This window comes from Hyperolius riggenbachi, chromosome 3 (assembly GCF_040937935.1).
Source record: "Hyperolius riggenbachi isolate aHypRig1 chromosome 3, aHypRig1.pri, whole genome shotgun sequence".
NCBI classification, from domain to species: domain Eukaryota; kingdom Metazoa; phylum Chordata; class Amphibia; order Anura; family Hyperoliidae; genus Hyperolius; species Hyperolius riggenbachi.
Window position 1 is genome coordinate 384,655,066 of NC_090648.1, and position 19,005 is coordinate 384,674,070.

The 19,005-nt window shown below is 45.9% G+C and overlaps 2 protein-coding genes across 4 annotated transcripts in view; one reads left to right on the forward strand and one right to left on the reverse strand.

The window, feature by feature from the left end:
- The window catches only part of MGST1 (microsomal glutathione S-transferase 1), an 82,701-nt gene that overhangs the window by 59,434 nt on the left and 4,262 nt on the right, over positions 1-19,005 (reverse strand). Inside the window, exon 2 of the mRNA XM_068277387.1 lies at positions 8,112-8,242. Coding sequence (XP_068133488.1) covers positions 8,112-8,242 — 131 coding nt within the window. The remainder of the gene's footprint in view (positions 1-8,111; positions 8,243-19,005) is intronic.
- The window catches only part of SLC15A5 (solute carrier family 15 member 5), a 152,473-nt gene continuing 151,939 nt past the window's right edge, over positions 18,472-19,005 (forward strand). For all 3 annotated transcript variants that reach the window (XM_068277381.1, XM_068277382.1, XM_068277380.1), the window contains exon 1: positions 18,472-18,722. In XM_068277381.1, coding sequence (XP_068133482.1) covers positions 18,584-18,722 — 139 coding nt within the window. In that variant the 5' untranslated portion in view covers positions 18,472-18,583. The remainder of the gene's footprint in view (positions 18,723-19,005) is intronic.

A 19,005-nucleotide genomic window follows, 5' to 3' on the forward strand; every position in this document is an offset into this window, starting at 1 on the left:
ACAAAATGAAGACTTTGGAGTGGCCTAGTCAAAGTCCTGACCTGAATCCTATTGAGATGTTGTGGCATGACCTTAAAAAAGGCTGTTCATGCTAGAAAACCCTCAAATAAAGCTGAATTACAACAATTCTGCAAAGTGGGCCAAAATTCCTCCAGAGCGCTGTAAAAGACTTGTTGCCAGTTATCGCAAACGCTTGATTGCAGTTATTGCTGCTAAGGGTGGCCCAACCAGTTATTAGGTTCAGGGGCAATTTCTTTTTCACACAGGGCCATGTAGGTTTTGAGTTATTTTTCTCACTAAATAATAAAAACCATCATTTAAAACTGCATTTTGTGTTCAATTATGTTATCTTTGACTAATAGTTAATGGTTTTTGATGAGCAGAAACATTTAAGTGTGACAAACATACAAAAGAATAAGAAATCAGGAAGGGGGCAAATAGTTTTTCACACCACTGTAGCTATCCAGATTTCTGTAGAAATCCGGAATCTTGAAACAGATTTGGATAGCTGAAAAAAGTTCGGATATCCGGGTTACCCGGATATCCGGAATCCGGATGAGCACCACTGTTCCCGGCGAACTTCCGGGAATCCCGATCGCAGACAACCGCGAACTTTTCCAGAAGTTCGGTTCGCCTCCATGGTGCATCATGAGGGTCAACTTTGACTCTCTACATCACAGTCAGCAGGCACATAGTAGCCAATTAGGCTACACTCCCTCCTGGAGCCACTCCCCCTTATAAAAGGCAGGCAGCATCAGGCTTTGGACTCACTCGTGTGCCTGCATTCATTAGAGAAGGGAAAGCTGCTGCAGACTCTCATAGGGAAAGCTTAGTTAGGCTCTTGTAGACTTCTTAGCTTGCTCCTTGCTGATTCTTATTGCTAAAAAAGCACCCCACAACAGCTCTTTTGAGAGCTAATCTTGTTCTTGTGATCTATTTTTTTTTGTGTGCGTGTCTCACTGACACTTGTGTTGCATAGACAGCCTTGGTAATTCCTACTGTGTGTGCCACTGCCAGGCCCAGCACATTCAGTGACTACCTGTGTGTGTGACAGGTGCACATTACCCATCACTGCATATACCTACCTGTTGTTCACTGTGCACCCACCCACCTACGTGAGCGCACGCAGAGTCACTGTGCCTGTCCGGTACCTGTCTGTGTGTGACAGGTGCACATTGTAATACCCATCACTGCATATACCTGCTACCTGTTGTTCACTTCAGTGCACCCACCTACCTACGTGAGCGCACGCAGTGTCACTGTGCCTGCTCGGTACCTGTGTGTGTGTGACAGGTGCACATTTGTAATACCCATCACTGCATATACCTACCTGTTGTGTTCAGTGCACCCACCTACCTACGTGAGTGCACGCAGTGTGGTATACCACTCAATGCATACCTGTTAACTGCACCTGTGTGACTGCACATTGTATTAGTCAAGTCAGTGCATACCTTTCACTTCATCCCCCCCGATATGGACAAAACGGACAAAACAGTTAGAGGCAGCGGTAGAGGCAGACCCAGAGGAAGGCCACCTGGCAGGTCAGTGCGAGGTTGTGGTGATGTGATTTTGTGTGGCCCTGGACCAAAGTACAGTGCTCAGAAGAAGGCACGTCCCATCAACTCCCAAGATTGTCAGGACGTGGTTGACTATTTAACACAGAACACCTCATCTTCCGCAGCCACCAGCACTACTCCAAGTACCACATCCGCTACATTTGACAGATCGCAGGAGTTAATTAGTGGGGAAATCACTGATGCGCAGCCATTATTGTTACAACCAGATGAAGGCGCTAAGCAGGTTACACCACCTCATATGTCTGAGTTAGGCGACACTATGGACGTAAGTTGTGAGGAGGAGGATGATGAAGTACCTGCTGTTGGTGCAGTTTTGGAGGTGTCTGAGGCAAACAAAGCTGGGCAGGATGATTAATTATGATGATGACGATGATACGGATCCCACGTATGTTCCCAATAGAGGAGATGAACAGGGGGACAGTTCAGAGGGGGAGTCAGAGAGGAGTAGGAGGAGACGAGTTCCTGAAAGAAGCAGGGATAGCTCGTCGTCAGAAATAGCTGGTGGCAATGTCCGGCGCCATGTATCGTCACCTATGTACAGCCAGCCAACAGGCCCTTCAACGTCAGCTGCTGATGCCACCATAGTGCCATCACCCCAGGGGGACTCAGCAGTTTGGAAATTTTTTAATGTGTCTGCCATCTGTTCTCTCTACCTCCAAAAATTTAGCTGTGGAAAGGCCAACACCCACGTAGGGACAACTGCCTTATGAAGGCACATAGAGAAAAGGCACAAACTGCAATGGGTAGAGCACCTGAGCAAAAGCAGCACACAAAAAAAAGCCACCCTCGCGAACCGAAAATCGGAGGTTTGGGCCATCTCTACCCATGACTGAAGGGAGATCATAACAGATTCTCGTTGCAGGTACTGAACAGCCAGCAGAAAATGTAATTTAAAAAAAATAGATGTAAGCTTTAACAATGGTAGAGAAAGAACCATCGAAAGTTGATAAGGCAGTCAGACCAGGGCTGGATTTGTACTTTTTACCGCCCTAGGCCCGTTGTCAACTCCCCCCCCCCCCCCTTCCCTTTTCCTTCTGCTCATCCTAACTTCCTAAAGCATTTAGGCCGGTCATGGGACATGATTTTCTGTGTAATAAAGGGCGCTGAGGCATGCTGGGAGATGTAGTCCTCCTCTTGCAGGTTGTAGGAGTGCATGGGGTGGAGCAGAGCAGTAGCAGGAGGGATTGCCCCAGTCAGAGAAGCAGTCTGGAGTTGTCATGGAGACAGGGGCGGGGCTTTTACTCCGATTCTGAGTGGTGTCTAGTGATATTTAATGAAGAGCCGATACAGAGCCATAAGAGCCGGCTCTTTAATGGGAGCCGATTTCAGAAGAGCCAGAATTCCCATCACTACTAGGTGCACTATTCAGGGCGACCCAGCGGTGGAAGCTGTAGTGTGCCTGTGCAGAGTTTCCAGGGGGCCAGAGCTGGATCAGAGGTTCTAAGGAGGACGATGGAAGCCTCATTAGTGTCTAGAGGCTTCCCCCTCCAGAGTAATATATCCCCCCCGGGGCACTTTTTTCACTACAGATACTCTTTACTGCAGTGGGGTGCTATGCAGCAGCATACTTCTATACAGCACCTGACATGTCACATGACATGCAAGAACACCTGGGAGCTGTACAGAAGTATGCAGCATAAGCCCTGGTTCACATTGGAACTAAAGACCGCACTGTTAGTGGATCGTGATGGAACAGATTCTAACAGATCCAATTAACCAATTAATCCGTTCCCATTGCTCCGTTAGAATAGATCCGTTCCTCCGAACGTACTGAAAACTTGGGTCTACAATTTTTCTGGATCAAAGGACACGCATTGACCATGTGCTAACGGAACAGATAAATTATTGATACCTTTAAAAAACGTATCCGTTTTAGGCCTCTTGCACACTATATGCAATTACAATTTTTTATACAATCCAATTTTTGATTCTGATTAAAAACATAGCAGCATGCAGTACTTTTTTAAATTGGATTCACAAATTGGATCGTATAAAAAAAAATAAAAATCAGAATCACATGTAGTATACAAGAGGCCTGAGACGGATTCGTTTTTACACGGATCAGTTTTTATCTACAGTGTGAGCCGAGCCTTAAAGTGACCAGAGATGAGTCATGTGGCTGTTTTTTTTTTACTTACCCGGGGCTTCCTCCAGCCCCAGAAGCACGGATGCGTCCCTAGCCGCCCTCATGCGTGCCTCCCGCAGTCTGCCCGGAATCCTTGTTCAGCCGCAATAAACCGGTAGAGGGCTCAGTCTGACTGAGTGACGTCAGCCGCAGAAGGTCCGCGCATGCGCAGAAGGCCCCCTGCTGACGTCACACAGCCACTTACTGGAGAAGATTGCGGCTTAACGGAGGACCGCAGGACGATGGCGAAGGACTCATGCATGCTTATGGATCTGGAGGCAGCCCCGGGTAAGTAAAAAAAACAGCCACATGACTCATCTCTGGGTCACTTTAAAGTGTCTAGGTGTAATGAACAGAGGAGAGTTTGGATCTGCCATTGGAGTAGGTAGAATACCATGCTGTGCTGGATAGGGAGAGGGTGTCAGTGATAAGGGATTTCACACACTGGTTTCTAGTTCTACAGCAATGTGCTGTAGTTGTAGTGTAGTTGTACAGATATATGCTGCCTGGCTGTGAGCCTCCCCTCCTGCCCAGAGGAACGTAAACTTACTTTTCTTTCAAGGTCTGCACCTCTGCCCTGGGATTCTATTCATCACTCCCAGCGGCATAACACACCCTCCCCACCACTATTCCTAAGGAGGGAGTGCTGGGGAAGAGCAGACGTCTCATCAACGAATACAGCAGATGCTGCTCTAATGCTGGATACATACCATGCGTTTCCGCGTTCGATGCGTCTGTCGATACGCGTCGATTTGATTATTTCCGACATGTCCGATTCACGGTTCGATGGATCGTTAGGTCGATTTGCCATACTTTACATGGCATTCGACCTAAAAATAATCGAAATGCGCTCGGTAATGCTCGAAAATAATCGAAGCGACGCGTATCGACGGACGCGCGCGACGCGGAAACTCATGTTGTGTATTCAGCATTACAGTGTAGAAGCAGAAGGAACATGACAGCGAGACACAGAACAGGAAGGGGGAGAAGCAGGGGGAGTGTAGCTATACATTACAGCTACGTGTAGATTGCAGAGCTAGAGCTAGTTACCTTACAAATGTTCAAGCTGAATTCATTTCCTGCACGATCTCCTGTATCCCCGCCCCTCCGAATTTCTGATAGGCAGGAGCAAGCAGGAGGGCGGGGAAACAAAGGGCTGGAAGCTGAAGTTTTTTTCTAAAGCCTCTTCTACGACTTCCATAGGCTGATTCTGAAGGGGGGCGGAGAGACAACCATTGAATGACAGCGGGCAGAGCTGCAATGATGCGGCCACTGCTCCTGTCATATTAGCAAAGCTGCCCGCTCTGTCCCTGTCTGTAGCCGCTGCTGCTGCACAAACAGATATGCTACTATGTGCAAAGGAAAGCAGCGGGCGGCTGCAGACAAATTGATACTGCAGCATCGTGGGGAATAGCATGGGCGGCCATTGGGACACTGCTGTCTGTTTTTAACCCACCCCTTCCTTGGCTTCGCCCTAGTCCCGGGCCTATTCGGCCTGCCCACAAATCCAGCCCTGAGTCAGACATTACCTGATATCACTGAGGAAGAGCAATCTCGCCATGGTGCGCACCAGTCCAGCACGGCCGTCACTACACAAACAGCTGTTTGCGGCGCGTTACACAGTGAGTTTGGTGTGTCAGTGTGAAGCAGTACTCTAATTACACTCCCTGATTGATGTATACACATGCAAGATGTTTTAAAGCACTTTAGGCCTGCAATTTAGCATTCAATGTGATTTCTGCCCTTAAAACGCTGCTTTGCGTCAAATCCAGATTTTTCCCTGGGACTTTTGGCATTTATTTCACTCCGCCATGCCCCCCTCCAGGTGTTAGACCCTTGAAACATCTTTTCCATCACTTTTGTGGCCAGCATAAGTGTTTATAGTTTTTAAAGTTCGCCTCCCCTTTGAAGTCTCTTGCGGTTCGCGAAGGTTCGCGCGAATCGAACTTTCGCGGAAGTTTGCGAACTGAAAATCGGAGGTTTGGGCCATCTCTACCCCTGACTGAAAGGAGATCTCGTCAGTGCAAAGCCAAGAGCTGGGTGAGTAACCTGTCATTTACACTGTCATCAGGACTTAAGGAAGGCGGGAGGGAGGCGGCAAGGGAGGGGAGTGAGCGACTTTCAATCATCATGTACCTGTAGGCACATGCCTACAGTGCCTTATGGTAAATCCAGCCCTGACATACTATTATTATTATTGATTTATAAAGCTCCAACATATTCCATGGCACTGTACAAAGTAAGAAATGAACATGGGGTACATAATACAGACAATAGTGTACACCAATATAGAAGATACATAATTAGTGACAAAATACAAAAATGATACAAAATACAGAATACAAAATACAAGATTGGTAATGACAGTGATACAAGTAACATGATAAATAAAATGTATAATAATTTCCAAGACACAAAAGGGGGAGAGAGCCCTGCTCTTGCGAGCTTACAATCTAAAGGGAATGTGGGGGAAACAAGAGGAGAGATAGTATACAACAAATATATAGAGGCAGTGCATTTTCAGGATACCTAGTAGGAGTGCAATTTGGTCTTAGGACAAAAGGAAGTGGCCTAAGGTAGCGCATATGCTTGTCGGAACAAATTAGTTTTTAGAGAGTGTTTAACGGTAACAAAGGTTGGCGAGTGACGGATGTGTTGTGGGAGGGCATTCCAGTGGAGGGGTGAAGCGCGTGCAAAATCTTGTAAACATGAATGTGAGGAGGTAATTCTAAAGGAGGACAACAGAAGATCATGTGCAGATCTGAGATTGTGATTGGGTTGGTATCTGGAAGTTAGTGTGGATATGTACCGGGGAGAGAAATTGTGGAGAGCTTTGTAGGTTAGGGTTAAGAGTTTGAACTGGATCCTCTGGTTAATTGGCAGTCAGTAAAGAGCTTGACAGAGAGGGGCAGCAGAGGAAGATGGAGAAGAAAGATGAATGAGACAAGCAGCTGAGTTCAGTACTGACTGGAGCGGGGCTAGACTGTTAGAATGTAGTCCACAAAGTAGTATGTTGCAGTAGTCCAGACGAGATATTATAAGAGCATGTATTAACACTTTAGTTGTGTCTTGAGTAAGAAAAGGTCGGATGTGAGGTATGTTTTTGAGTTGGAGATGACAAAGGCTGGGTAGGGAGTGAACATGACGAATAAAAGAGAGAGATGAATCAAATATTACCCCCAAGCACCGTACTTTGGGAACTATGAACAGTGGTGAGCAAATTTGGCCTTTTACATTATGCCATCATTTTCACAAAAATGTCACAGTTTCGCATACATGTCAATATTTGTGAAAATTTATGGACATGAGAAAACACATTTCCACCTAGTATGAAATTTTGCGTTATGAGTTTGCATCATATTTGCAAATTTTGCTGCAAAATTACTACTACTACTACTGCTACTGCTGCTACTACTACTACTACTACTTTTAGACCCATTACTATTCAGAAGCATGTAATTGCTCCCTGTTAGTACAAATTGTGGGATTCCTCTCTTGATCTGAAAGGTCTGACTTTGAGGCCAGTTTTACATTTATTTTTTGAGTTGCGGTGGGGATGTGATGCTCTTGCCGCATCCCATCGCAATGCAAAAAATGACAAACATATGACCCTGCAGCAGCGTGCACCAACAGGGTCATATGCATAGCACCGCCCCCGGCTCAGTGACTTACTCCCTGCTGGGCAGGAAGTACGTCGCTGGGATTCCCTTTGATCTGTGTATGCACGCCGCAATGCACCACGCTCCGTTGTTTACACTACACGTGTCGCCCATACCCCAAACACAGTGCAGTAAGCGGCTTGTTGCCCTTGTGCCAGATAGGACACTTCCAACGCACCGCAAGGGACTGCACTAAGTATGAAAGTCTCCGAAAGACTTTCATTGCTTTTGCGGCCCCTTGCAGCAAAATAGAGTAACGCAATGCAGGTTTAGCCTGCAAAGTAAAAGGGGCCTCAACTGTGAATCCCTTGGCGGTGGAGATGCTAGCTTGGTAGGAGTATTTGGACCACTAAGGTTAGGGGTGGTTGAAAGTATTACTGACCAAAAAAAAAAAAAGTCACTAGAAAATATATCTTTATCCATGCTTTTTCATGGTATTCAGGGTACTAGAATTAGGGAAGAGTTGGCGCAAGAATTGGGCAAGACGTTTGTTGTCCACAGGCGTCTTTGAGACTGGTCTGCAAGCCTCATTTCGCAGATTACCTTCCAATATTATGGATCACACGGGTTGGTATTACACAACAGGTAGTAAGCCTTGGTGTAGAGGAGCACCATAATTTTCATTTATTTTAAATAAAAAGGGAAAACACCTTTTTCTTTAAGCCCCATGCTTGACACAATGTGAAATCCCTCGGCTTACTAATTTACCCCAAAACACAATATATGTAACATGCAAACTCTACCTCTTACCTTGCGTGATGTTCTGTAGTAGGAAGTCAGAGCACTCAGTGACATCATTTTCAATAAGACGATAATTACATATGTAGCATAGGCTCGGAATACCTCATTGTCAGCAATTTGCTGTAAGGTGGACATCTTATCTGCAAATGATAAATGGGGAATAGTATGCCATTGACAACAGAATTGAAATGAACGGTTTCATAAATCCCTGTATACTACATGCTCTTCCTTCTACTAATTTTAACAACAATCACATTCTCATCACACCATTAGAGATGGCCCGAACCTCTGATTTTCGGTTCCGCAAAAAGTTTGGTTCGCGCTAACTTCCGTGAACCGCAATAGACTTCAATGGGGAGGCGGACTTGGAAAACTAGAAAAATTTATGCTGGCCACAAAAGTGATGGAATAGATGTTTCAAGGGGTCTAACATCTGAGTTTTTGCATGGATGAGCGGGATAGACGCCAAAAGTCCCGGGGAAAAATCTGTATTTGACACAAAGCAGCGTTTTAAGGGCAGAAATCACAGTGAATGCTAAATTGCAGGCCTGAAGTGCTTTAAAACATCTTGCATGTGTATACATCAATCAGGGAGTGTAATTAGAGTACTGCTTCACACTGACACACCAAACTTGCTGTGTAACGCACCGCAAACAGCTGTTTGTGTTGTGACGGTGGTGCTGGACTGGTGCGCCCCATCGCGAGAATGCAGGCGATAGCTGTTTTCAAGCCCATATGGTCGCCAGGCTGTGGTGATTGTCCAGCTGATCGAATTTGGTCTGTCCACAATGAAGCAACAACCGTATTATCTTGGGTGTGCCCCCCCGAGACACCGGGACACTCATATAGCCGGCGGTCATTGCTTCATTGTGATACGCAAGCCCCTTCACCGCGGCAAGGTAATGATCATGAAGGGGAATGAGCACATGTACATGCCTTGTGTTTTGTTGTTGCAGCCGCAGTGCAGCCAGAAAAATTAGGCAGGCATGTACACGCACCAGAAAAATGTGTATAGCGGACGCTGCTAGCAGCAGCCTTAAAAATGCAGGAATCCGCCTAGAGTCCTGGACCCTGTTGGTGGTGGCAGAAAAGGCAGTCAAGCGGCCTGCAGACAGTGATGCTGTGTGGGGAGCGACTTAGTCTTGGGGCAGGCAGTCACACGGCGTGCAGGCAGAGATGCTGTGTGTGGGGACTGACTTTGGCTTTGCAGACCACGTGGTCAGATGGTCCCTTCACCCAATGCTGTGTGCAGAGATGACACCACTTGCCTTTCAACATCACGGTACAGTTTGGGCATCGCCTTTTTTGAGAAATAATTGCATATCTTCCACTGTGGTGTGTGGATTTGCTTTTGTGTGCTGCTTTCCCTCAGGTGGTCATCCCATTGCAGTTTGTGCTTTGTATTCATGTGCCTTCTTAAGGTAGTTGTCCCTATGCAGGTCTTGGCCTTTCCACGGCTCAATTTTTGGTGGCAGAGAGTACAGATGGCATTGCTCTCATCTGAGGCAGACACCGCTGAGCCCTGGGGTGATGGTACTTTGGTGGTGTCGGCCGAGTGTTAAGTGGGGTGCCAGAATGAAAGCAGGAGGAGGAAGATATGTCACGCTTCCATGCGGAAGCTTAGAAAGATGAGGTGTTCTGTGTTAAATAGTCAACTACGTCCTGACAATATTGGGGGTTGATGGCACGTGCCTTCTTCTGAACACTGTACTTGGTCGCAGGCTGCACGAAATCACGACAGTGCGACCTCAAACAGACCTGCCAGGTAGCCTGCCTCTGCCTTTTGTTTTGTCCATATTGGGGGGAATGAAGTAAAAGGTATGCACTGACTTGACTAATACAATGTGCAGTCAGTCACACAGGTGCAGTTAACAGGTATGGACGGAGTGGTATATGACACCGCGTGCACTCACATAGGTAGGTGGGTGCACTAATGTGAACAACAGGTAGTAGGTACATGCAGTACTGGGTATTAAAATGTGCACCTGTCACACACACAGGTAGTCACTGAATGTGTTGGGCCTGGCAGTGGCACACACACAGTATGGATTATCAAGGCTGTCTATGCAACACAAGTGTCAGTGGGACACACAGAAAAAAAAATAGATCACAAGAACAAGATTAGCTCTCAAAAGAGCTGTTGTGGGGTGCTATTTTAGCAATAATAATCAGAAAGGTGCAAGCTAACAAGCCCACAAGAGCCTAACTAATCTTTCCCTATGAGAGAGTCTGCACTGCAGCAGCTGTCCCTTCTCTATGTACTGCAGGCACACGAGTGAGTATAATGGCCGGCGGGGCCTGCCTTTTATAAGGGGGGAGTGGCTCCAGGACGGAGTATAGCCTGATTGGCTACAATGTGCCTGCTGACTGTGATGTAGAGGTTCAAAGTTGACCCTAATGGTGCACTATGGGGCTGAACCGAACTTCTGAAAAAGTTCCCGGTTCGCCGCGATCGCGAACCACGGAAGTTCGCCGGCAAACCGTTCGGGCCATCTCTACACACCACATACTGTTACTTCTGTCTGACATCATATACTGTCTCTTTCACTACAATTACAACTCCGTCACATTTTTTACCACATATTGGACCTGATTCACTAATAGATTAGCAGGCAGTATGGAGAAAATTCCAAGGCATTATTCATTTTTGAAGACACACCAGAAGTGCTCCCGTAGCCTGGTGTGCCTGCTACCAGGCATCACTGTGGGTTTTATGTACTCCATTTGATGGCAGCAGTAGGTATAGAGAGTAGACAATGCTATTTTTAAATCATGGATTTGATCAGAAAAAAATTGTAATAAAAGTCTCCACAAAAGAATATTTACTTTTTTTATGTCATTACAAAAAAAAAAATAATCCCATCCAAACTATTAACACGCTACTAAGTTTTCAACACTTGGTGATACCTTAGGATGTGCAAGAAGGGTACAAAATATCCTCTTCTACCACACACCCTTCCCATTTTACAGCACTCACACTGGACCTTCTATCATAATCGGAGCCTTATTAGTGATATGTTATTACTCTTTACAAAACACTGTACTTTCTACAAAAGCCACCTTCATCAAACATTTATAATTCCTCACTGTGCCTTAGACCACTGCATATTCAGGAGTGATGCATCATGGGAAAAACCAGAGTTGCTCAGTTCAAGAGAAACCGTGACCAAGAATTGAACTTCATCCCAATCAGTAGCTGATACCTCCTTTTACATGAGAAATCTATTCCTTTTCACAAATGGATCATCAGGAGGTTCTGTATGGCTGATATTGTGGTGAAACCTCTCCCACAGGAAACTGTGAGGACCATGGTCCTGGCAGTTTCCTGTCTGTGAAACTCGTTGCATTGTGGGAAATAGCTGGCATCTCTTTCCACTGACATCACCTGCCAGTAGTAAAAATGTCACCATGTGATAAAGGTCAGAATGTAAATCAGGGAGAGGAAAGACTCTACAAAAGGTCAAACACAGACTAAGTCATTTATACATAATTATTGTGAAATGAAGCGCTTTTTTATTACATTATTTGCACTGGAGTTCTGTCAGGATCCCTCCTGTAGTGTGTTCTGCCCGTTGCAGTGGAGCTGCAAATGGACAGTTCTGGCTTATCTGCTTGCATTCGGTTGTGCATTCGCAATGAGTCTCATTGTCATTTGCGATCGCTCTGCAGTTCTGGGCAGCTCAGGATGCTGTCATCATTCCACCAATTGCTTGCTGCAGTTGAGCTGCGGCCGGATAGCCCTGGATTTCCTGCATGCATGTTGTTACATATTACTGCATGTATTTCTTTTGAAAGTCCTTTGCATTCGCAGCCAGCTAGCAAATGGTAATCAAGCCAGCTCAGGATTGAATGATTACCATTCAGCTGTGTGGATACTTGCATCCATTGGTTGATGCCGGCATAAAAGTCTGCCTCCCATTTTGGACTCTCGCTGAATCCGCGGTGCTTCAGTGAAGTCCACTATCCTTGGATTCTGCCATCACCACGTTAGTGACTGGTAGTCAGGGCCGGGCCGAGGCATAGGCTGGAGAGGCTCCAGCCTCAGGGCGCAGTGTAGGAGGGGGCGCACAATTCATTCAGCTGTCATTCCTAATTGTGTTTGAAGTAGAAAGAAATAATAAAAGGGCATACATAGCAGTGACTGCAAGCCAGATAACTAGATATTAAGGTGTTGGGGAGGTTGTGAGCCCTGTGGCACCTCTTAGTCTAATAGCAATCAGTGTGTGACGGCTGGGGTGGGAGGGATGGAGGGGCGCACTTTGGTGTCTCAGCCTTGGGTGCTGGAGGACCTTGTCCCGCCTCTGCTGGTAGTATTCCTGCTACTCTAGTTTCTGGAAACGTAACTATAGGCTGCTGTTGCTATTAGTTACGTTCTTTCCTGTAGTCTTGCCTGTGTGAATGCTTGCTATCGCTAGGGCAGCGCTTAGTCTTGCTAGCGTTCTGTCTGTCTGTTCGTTCCTTGTCTGGTTACTCAGACCATAGGCAGCGCAATATTGCACTGCGCTGCCATTGTGTTTTATTTGTAGCAATATCGGAATCCCAGAGCTGCAGTTGCTCTGGACATGCTGTGTAGCCTCTTCCATTGTCCAGCTGCTTGGCTTCGTTGCGCTGGGTGGTCAGAAAGTATGGCCCCCCAGCATCACAAGTTCCTCTTTATAGCTGAATTATCGCAAGTACCTTCTGTTTTAAGGTAAAATAACATTTGTCACAATCTTGTTATACCTTATACTACACACTGTACCTACCATAGTTACAGGCCCATAACACAGTTACGGTACTATAATGAACTGGTTTGAAGGCTGTGTTTCCACGAAAATACACCTTATTGCTTGTGTGTGTGCGTATGTGTGTATGGGGTTGTAAGCAGGGCCTAGACAAGCTTCTCTAGCACTAGAGGCCGAGATTAGTTAAATAGTCCATGATACATATACACATGTGCATATATATATATTTGTGTGTGTATAAAAAGTAAAAGGTTTGGTACTTATTACCTGATATACTTGCATATAAGCCTAATGTTTCAGCATAAAAAATGTGTTGACAAAGTTATCTTGGCTTATATGTGAGCAGAACGGATGGTGGCGCAGGTTTGATTACTGGCAGAGGAGCGTAAGGATCTTGCACTAGTGATCCTGCTCTGGCCAGCTGGCGCCCTGTTGTGTCTGTGCCCCGCAACCTCTGCAACATAGTGTGCCGAGTGCGCTGCTCAAAACTACCTGTGTCCCCTGGCTTGTGGAGCGGAGCATGAAAGCAACGTGTCAGCCGTGCAATGATCAGGTGTTCTTCCTGTGTGGCAATTGCTGTGTCTCATATCTGTGACACCATCTAGTGGCGTCTTGAGACACAGCTGTATCATCCTTGTGGCACATCTGGCTATGGGGAGAAGGAATGACTTGTACAGGGGGCACATCTGGCTATTGTGGAGGGGGCTATACGGTGGAGGTGACTTATACGCGAGTCAATCACTTTTTCCTGGTTTCTGAGTGAAAATGGCTGGGTACCTTGGCTTTATACGGGTCTGCTTATATGCAAGTATATACAGTACGTATATGCTTGCTAAAATTATATTTGTACCCCTGGAATATTCTAACCATTGTTGTAAAGCCGAAGGTCTTAAATTTAATATACACTGTATCCCGAGTCATTCTGATGCACTGTTCCCGAGTTCTGTAGTATTGAAAGAGGGGAGTCCACCGCACCTGTCTGCTCGGTCCACTCCGGTGCCCGAATGTCCCAGAAGCGTCAAATGATGCCCTCTGGTTTAAGAGTTGGTGTAGCAGCTATGCGGACTAAAAACTGAGGAGGTTAGGCCAGAGCCAGGGGTTTTCTGGTGGATGCAATGAAGCGTTCAAGGCAGCAGGCTCATCTCCAGATTCCTGAAGCAAAGACACCCGTGCCCCTCAGGTTCCATTGGCCGCAACAGCACCCTGTCACAGCGTACGGCGCCTTACAGGTCATCTACTTTTTCTGCTGCTGTACCTGAGCCTCTAGATATGGGAAACTTCTCCTTGGAACGGATTACACTCCTCAATGATGCAGTGGTGGGCATTAGCTGGCACTTCTGAGACATCAAAGCGCAGGAGTGGACAGAGCAGCCAACAACTCGTGATCCATTCCAACGATGGTTAGATCTCGCCAGGGAAGCAAACATAATTTGAACAGGAGGCTGCCAAAAGTGTCAACGGTATAATACATAAGTACCAACATTTGTAATTTATGTGTTAAGTTTAAGTGGTCTGAGACTCAGCAATTCTTCTTTGCTCTAAAAGATTACTTACAGCCTAAAGGTGGCCATACACTGGTCGATTTGCCATCAGATCGACCAACAGATAGATTCCTCTCTGATCGAATCTGATCAGAGAGGGATCGTATGGCTGCCTTTACTGCAAACAAATTGTGAATCTATTTCAGCCTGAAATCGATTCACCATCGCCGCCCCCCGGGCCCCCGCATACATTACCTGATCCGGACGACGTAAGTCCCCCCCGGTCTCCGCTGTCTTCTTCTCCGCTCTGGGCTCCAGGCCTGCAGCTTCACTTCCTGTCCGGGGAAGTTTAAACAATAGAGGGCGGACGGAAATCGATCAGTCAGCATTTGCGCAACGATTTCACAGCTGATTCGATCACAGTGATCGAATCGGCTGTATATCATCGGGAAAATCGGTAAGTGTATGGGCCCCTTTAAACCAACTACCAGAAACATTTTTTATTTTTAGCTAAACAGCATTCAATCAATTAACCTCCCTGGTGGTATGATTATTTCTGGATTTTAGGGTCTTTTCAGCACGATTCAGACCCTAAAATCAGGAAAAAAAATCATGCCGCCAGAATGCCTGCAGCAGCCCCAGCACTCACTTATCTCCCTGAGCTCCAGCCCTGCAACTTTCCCCTTCGTCCTCCGAGTGGCGCTGTAATTCTGTAGTGAGATCACTGACGGCGATCTCACCAGAGTGATTCAGAGCCTTGGAAGACAGGAAGGAGAACAGCTACTGTCGTTTGGATCCCCTGAGAGGTGAGTAAAAACATCCGCTGCGCGTTATACTCTGCATTGAACTCCTGGCGGTTAGCATGCAGGAAGCTTGTGATCTGAACTTTAGGCTTGTGATCCGAGGTGATAACATTGTATCAACAAAGGAATGTAAACAAAGGATAGTTAGTTACAGCCAGCAAAGGCTGAAACTAAACTACACAGAGCTGACAAGTAGACACAAATGAAATGTATCACTAGATAGCTTCTGTATTTATAAATCTTTGAATAAAATGTAATGGCAGCTTTCAGAGCAGATAAACTACACTTTGAGACCTTGTAATTTGTAAACAGGCAATATTACTTGTGCACAAAAGCAAATATGGTAACTGGATGGGCAATAAGAAGTAGGAAAACACATTTTTATTAAATGTTATGTCAGAGTTTTATTCCACTTTAAAAATAAATGTTCTTCTTTTCTGATGTGTCGTACACATATATGCTTGTAAGCATACCAAACAACGTCAGGGCATACTTCTGAGATGATGAGATGGTGTTCTGGGGGACTTGCTCTCCAATATGGACCAGGGTACCACTGAGCTCCTGGTCAATCTCCCTAACTATCCTCTCTATCTTCTCATCAGTATCTGAATTCACTGTCTCCTCTCTCATGTCTACATCACATTTCACTATATGCCCCCTCAGCCCCTTTCACCTCATTACTCACCTATCCTCTGCCATCTCACCTGCCTTAACCTCCCTCTTCAACCTTTCTCTCATCAAAGTCATCTTTCCATTCATACTCAAATAAGCCCTCATAAGAACTATACTCAAAAAACCTTCTCTTGACCCCACTCACCCACACATACCCTTTTTAAGCGCAACGTGAAAACTCACCTCTTCAGGCAAGCATACTTTCCTACCAAGGACACTTTGACCACTGACCACTATTTTTACTATCTCATATACAGCTTACCATCACCTACTGTGCTATTCCTTAAACCTTTAGACTGTTATATGGGTTATTTTGTATTGTTATACCCTGTACTCCTAATGATAATAATAATAATTATAAAAAGGTGCAATCTGGCAGCGTCACACAGAATGAAAAATGACCCAAAGGTGTTCTATTGAATTTAGTTGTGCAAGGAATGGGGGCAGCCAAAATATCAATTCCTTCATCCTGCAAGAACTGCTTGCATACTCTCCCAACCAGGACTGGTGTTACCAAGAGTAATCCAGGACCCACTGCACCAGCATAGGAGCTGACAATGGGTCCATGGATTTTATTCTAATATCTAATGGCAGTCCTCAGTGCCATTTTGTAGCCTCCTAAGATCTGTGTGTCCCTCCATGGATATACCTTCCCAGATCATCAGTGACCTACCACTAAACTGGCCATGCTGAATTTTGTAACAGGCAGCATAACATTCTCCATTCTCTTATCTGTAAAATGCACAGGGTGCTAATGGCAGACTTGCCAATTATGGTGTTCTATAGCAAATGCCATTCAAGCTTCATGGTGCCAGACAGTAAGCACAGGGCCCAGAGGATGTCATGCCACACTTATGAAGTCTGAGATAGTCAGAGATATTCACACCAGTGGCTGGAGGTAACTTTGTAGGGCTGTGGCAGTCCCTATCCTGTTGCTCCTACACATAGGGGCAGATTACACTCCTGCTGATGGGATAAGGACTTTATATGGGCTTTGCCAGCTTAACTTGAGTAACTGCCTGTCTCCTGGAATCTCCTCCATGCCATTTAGACTGATCCATCCTGTGATCCTGGATGTAAAACATTTGCTTCTACTGCTTTCCAATCCAGAGGATTGGTATTTCCAGCAGGACAATTATTATTATTATTGATTTATAAAGCACCAACATGTTCCGTGGTGCTGTACAAACTAAGAAACAAACATGAGGTACATAATAAAACAGACAATAGTGTACATCAATATACAAGATACATAATTAGTGACAAAATACAAAAATGATACAAAATACAGAATACAAAATACAGAAATGGTAATGACAGCGATAAAAGTAACATGATACATAAAACGTATAATAATTTTCAAGACACAAAAGGGGGATAGAGCTTAAAGGGAACAGACACTTACCTTAACGTCCATTGCGTTCTGCTGCTGAGCATGACTTGAGTGCAACACATAAGAAAGGAGTGAAGCATGGGTTTGTAAAGCTTGGGGTTGGCTCACACGCAGCACTCCAAGGGGGGGGGGGGCACAGACAGCTCACTCCAGGGCTCACACCAACTAGAACAAGCCATCCACCACCCGCCTCCAAAGGGGGGATAGAAATGAAATGTTTACACAAAGAATTGAATGTGTGCATTAAAGCGAACCTTAAGTCAAGTAAAAAAAATGAGATTTACTCACCTGGGGCTTCCCTCAGCCCCCAGCAGCCGATCGGTGCCCTCGCAGCTCCGCTCCGATGTCCCAGGACCCGCCGGCGAGCACTTCCGGTTTGGCCGTCACCGGCCGACAGGCATGGAAACGCGAGTGATTGTTCGCGTTCCCAGCCTGTATATCGCCCCCTATGCTGCTATTGCGGCCAGGAGGTCGCAATAACAGCATAGGGGGCGATATACAGGCTGGGAACGCGAACAATCACTCGCGTTCCCATGCCTGTCGGCCGGTGACAGCCAAACCGGAAGTGCTCGCCGGCGGGTCCTGGGACATCGGAGCGGAGCTGCGAGGGCACCGATCGGCTGCTGGGGGCTGAGGGAAGCCCCAGGTGAGCAAATCTCATTTTTTTTACTTGACTTAAGGTTCGCTTTAAACACCAAGTTTGATAACAAACAGGGCTGATAAAAAGCATGCTGAGCAGTGAAAGATGAAGCAGAGAGCAGGGTAGGTGTTTTCTCTAATGTTCCCACTGATATATATGGTAAAATACATGAGGGTGCTTCGTCTTTGGTTCACTTTAAACCCTATTGAAAACTTCTGTAATGACATCAATTGGAAAATAATTGATCACAAACCATCAAGCAAAGCTGAAGTGAAGAGCATTGCAAATCGGAGTTATTCCACCAATCGTCAAAACACACTTTAGCCAAAACATTATTATCATTCTGTTAAGAGAATAGAATGGTTTGTTATCTTTGAATTATTAAAATTATTAAAGTTCAGCAAACACTGCATCATTTTTTTTATTTTATGTAATGTAATTTTCTCTAAAATTATGGTCTAAAGCAGACCTGGGCAAACTACGGCCCACAGGCACTATAAGGGTGGCCCACAGATAGAGAACTGCATTTGCCTTTTCTCTCCTTCTCCCTCCTGTTGTTCATACACATGCAGAGAACGTACAAGAAGTAACATTACCGAATTGCTCATTCCAGTGACAATCTCCACTGGCGAACTCAGGGGGCTGTTCCGGGTGTCTGGAACCTCCCCCCTGCACTGAGCTGTGTATTCAGCCAGGGAAGCCCGCATAATATAAACAGCCTCATTCTCCCTCCCTTCTTACTTCTGGTGCTTCCCTCCAGCTAATAGAATGAGAGAGGCAGCCGAGCTTCCCTCACAACCCTCACAAGAAGATGCAGCCTACAGTGAGAGAATGTTGATTATGGAGTCCTGGACTCTCCACAGCACAGAAGTGTCAGACATGATGAAATTAGAGTGCAGGCAAGCTGGTAAATATGCACAGCATGATGCAGAGCTTGCCTGGACTCAGGGTCCGTGTGCAAACATCTGTCTGGTCTCTCCCCATTGTTATAATGACTGCATGTGTGGATAAGGTGTGGAACTGTGGATAACAAGCTGAAAAGTTTTTGACAGTCCCTAGACTCCAGGAGGGCTTCTTTCTGACTTGTGTGAGAGACTGACAGGGACAGGAGTCCGATTACAGGCAAGTAGCCTGTGTGATGTGGGACTTCAATACAGATAAGTTCTCTGCTCCATCTCCGGGGCTATTCT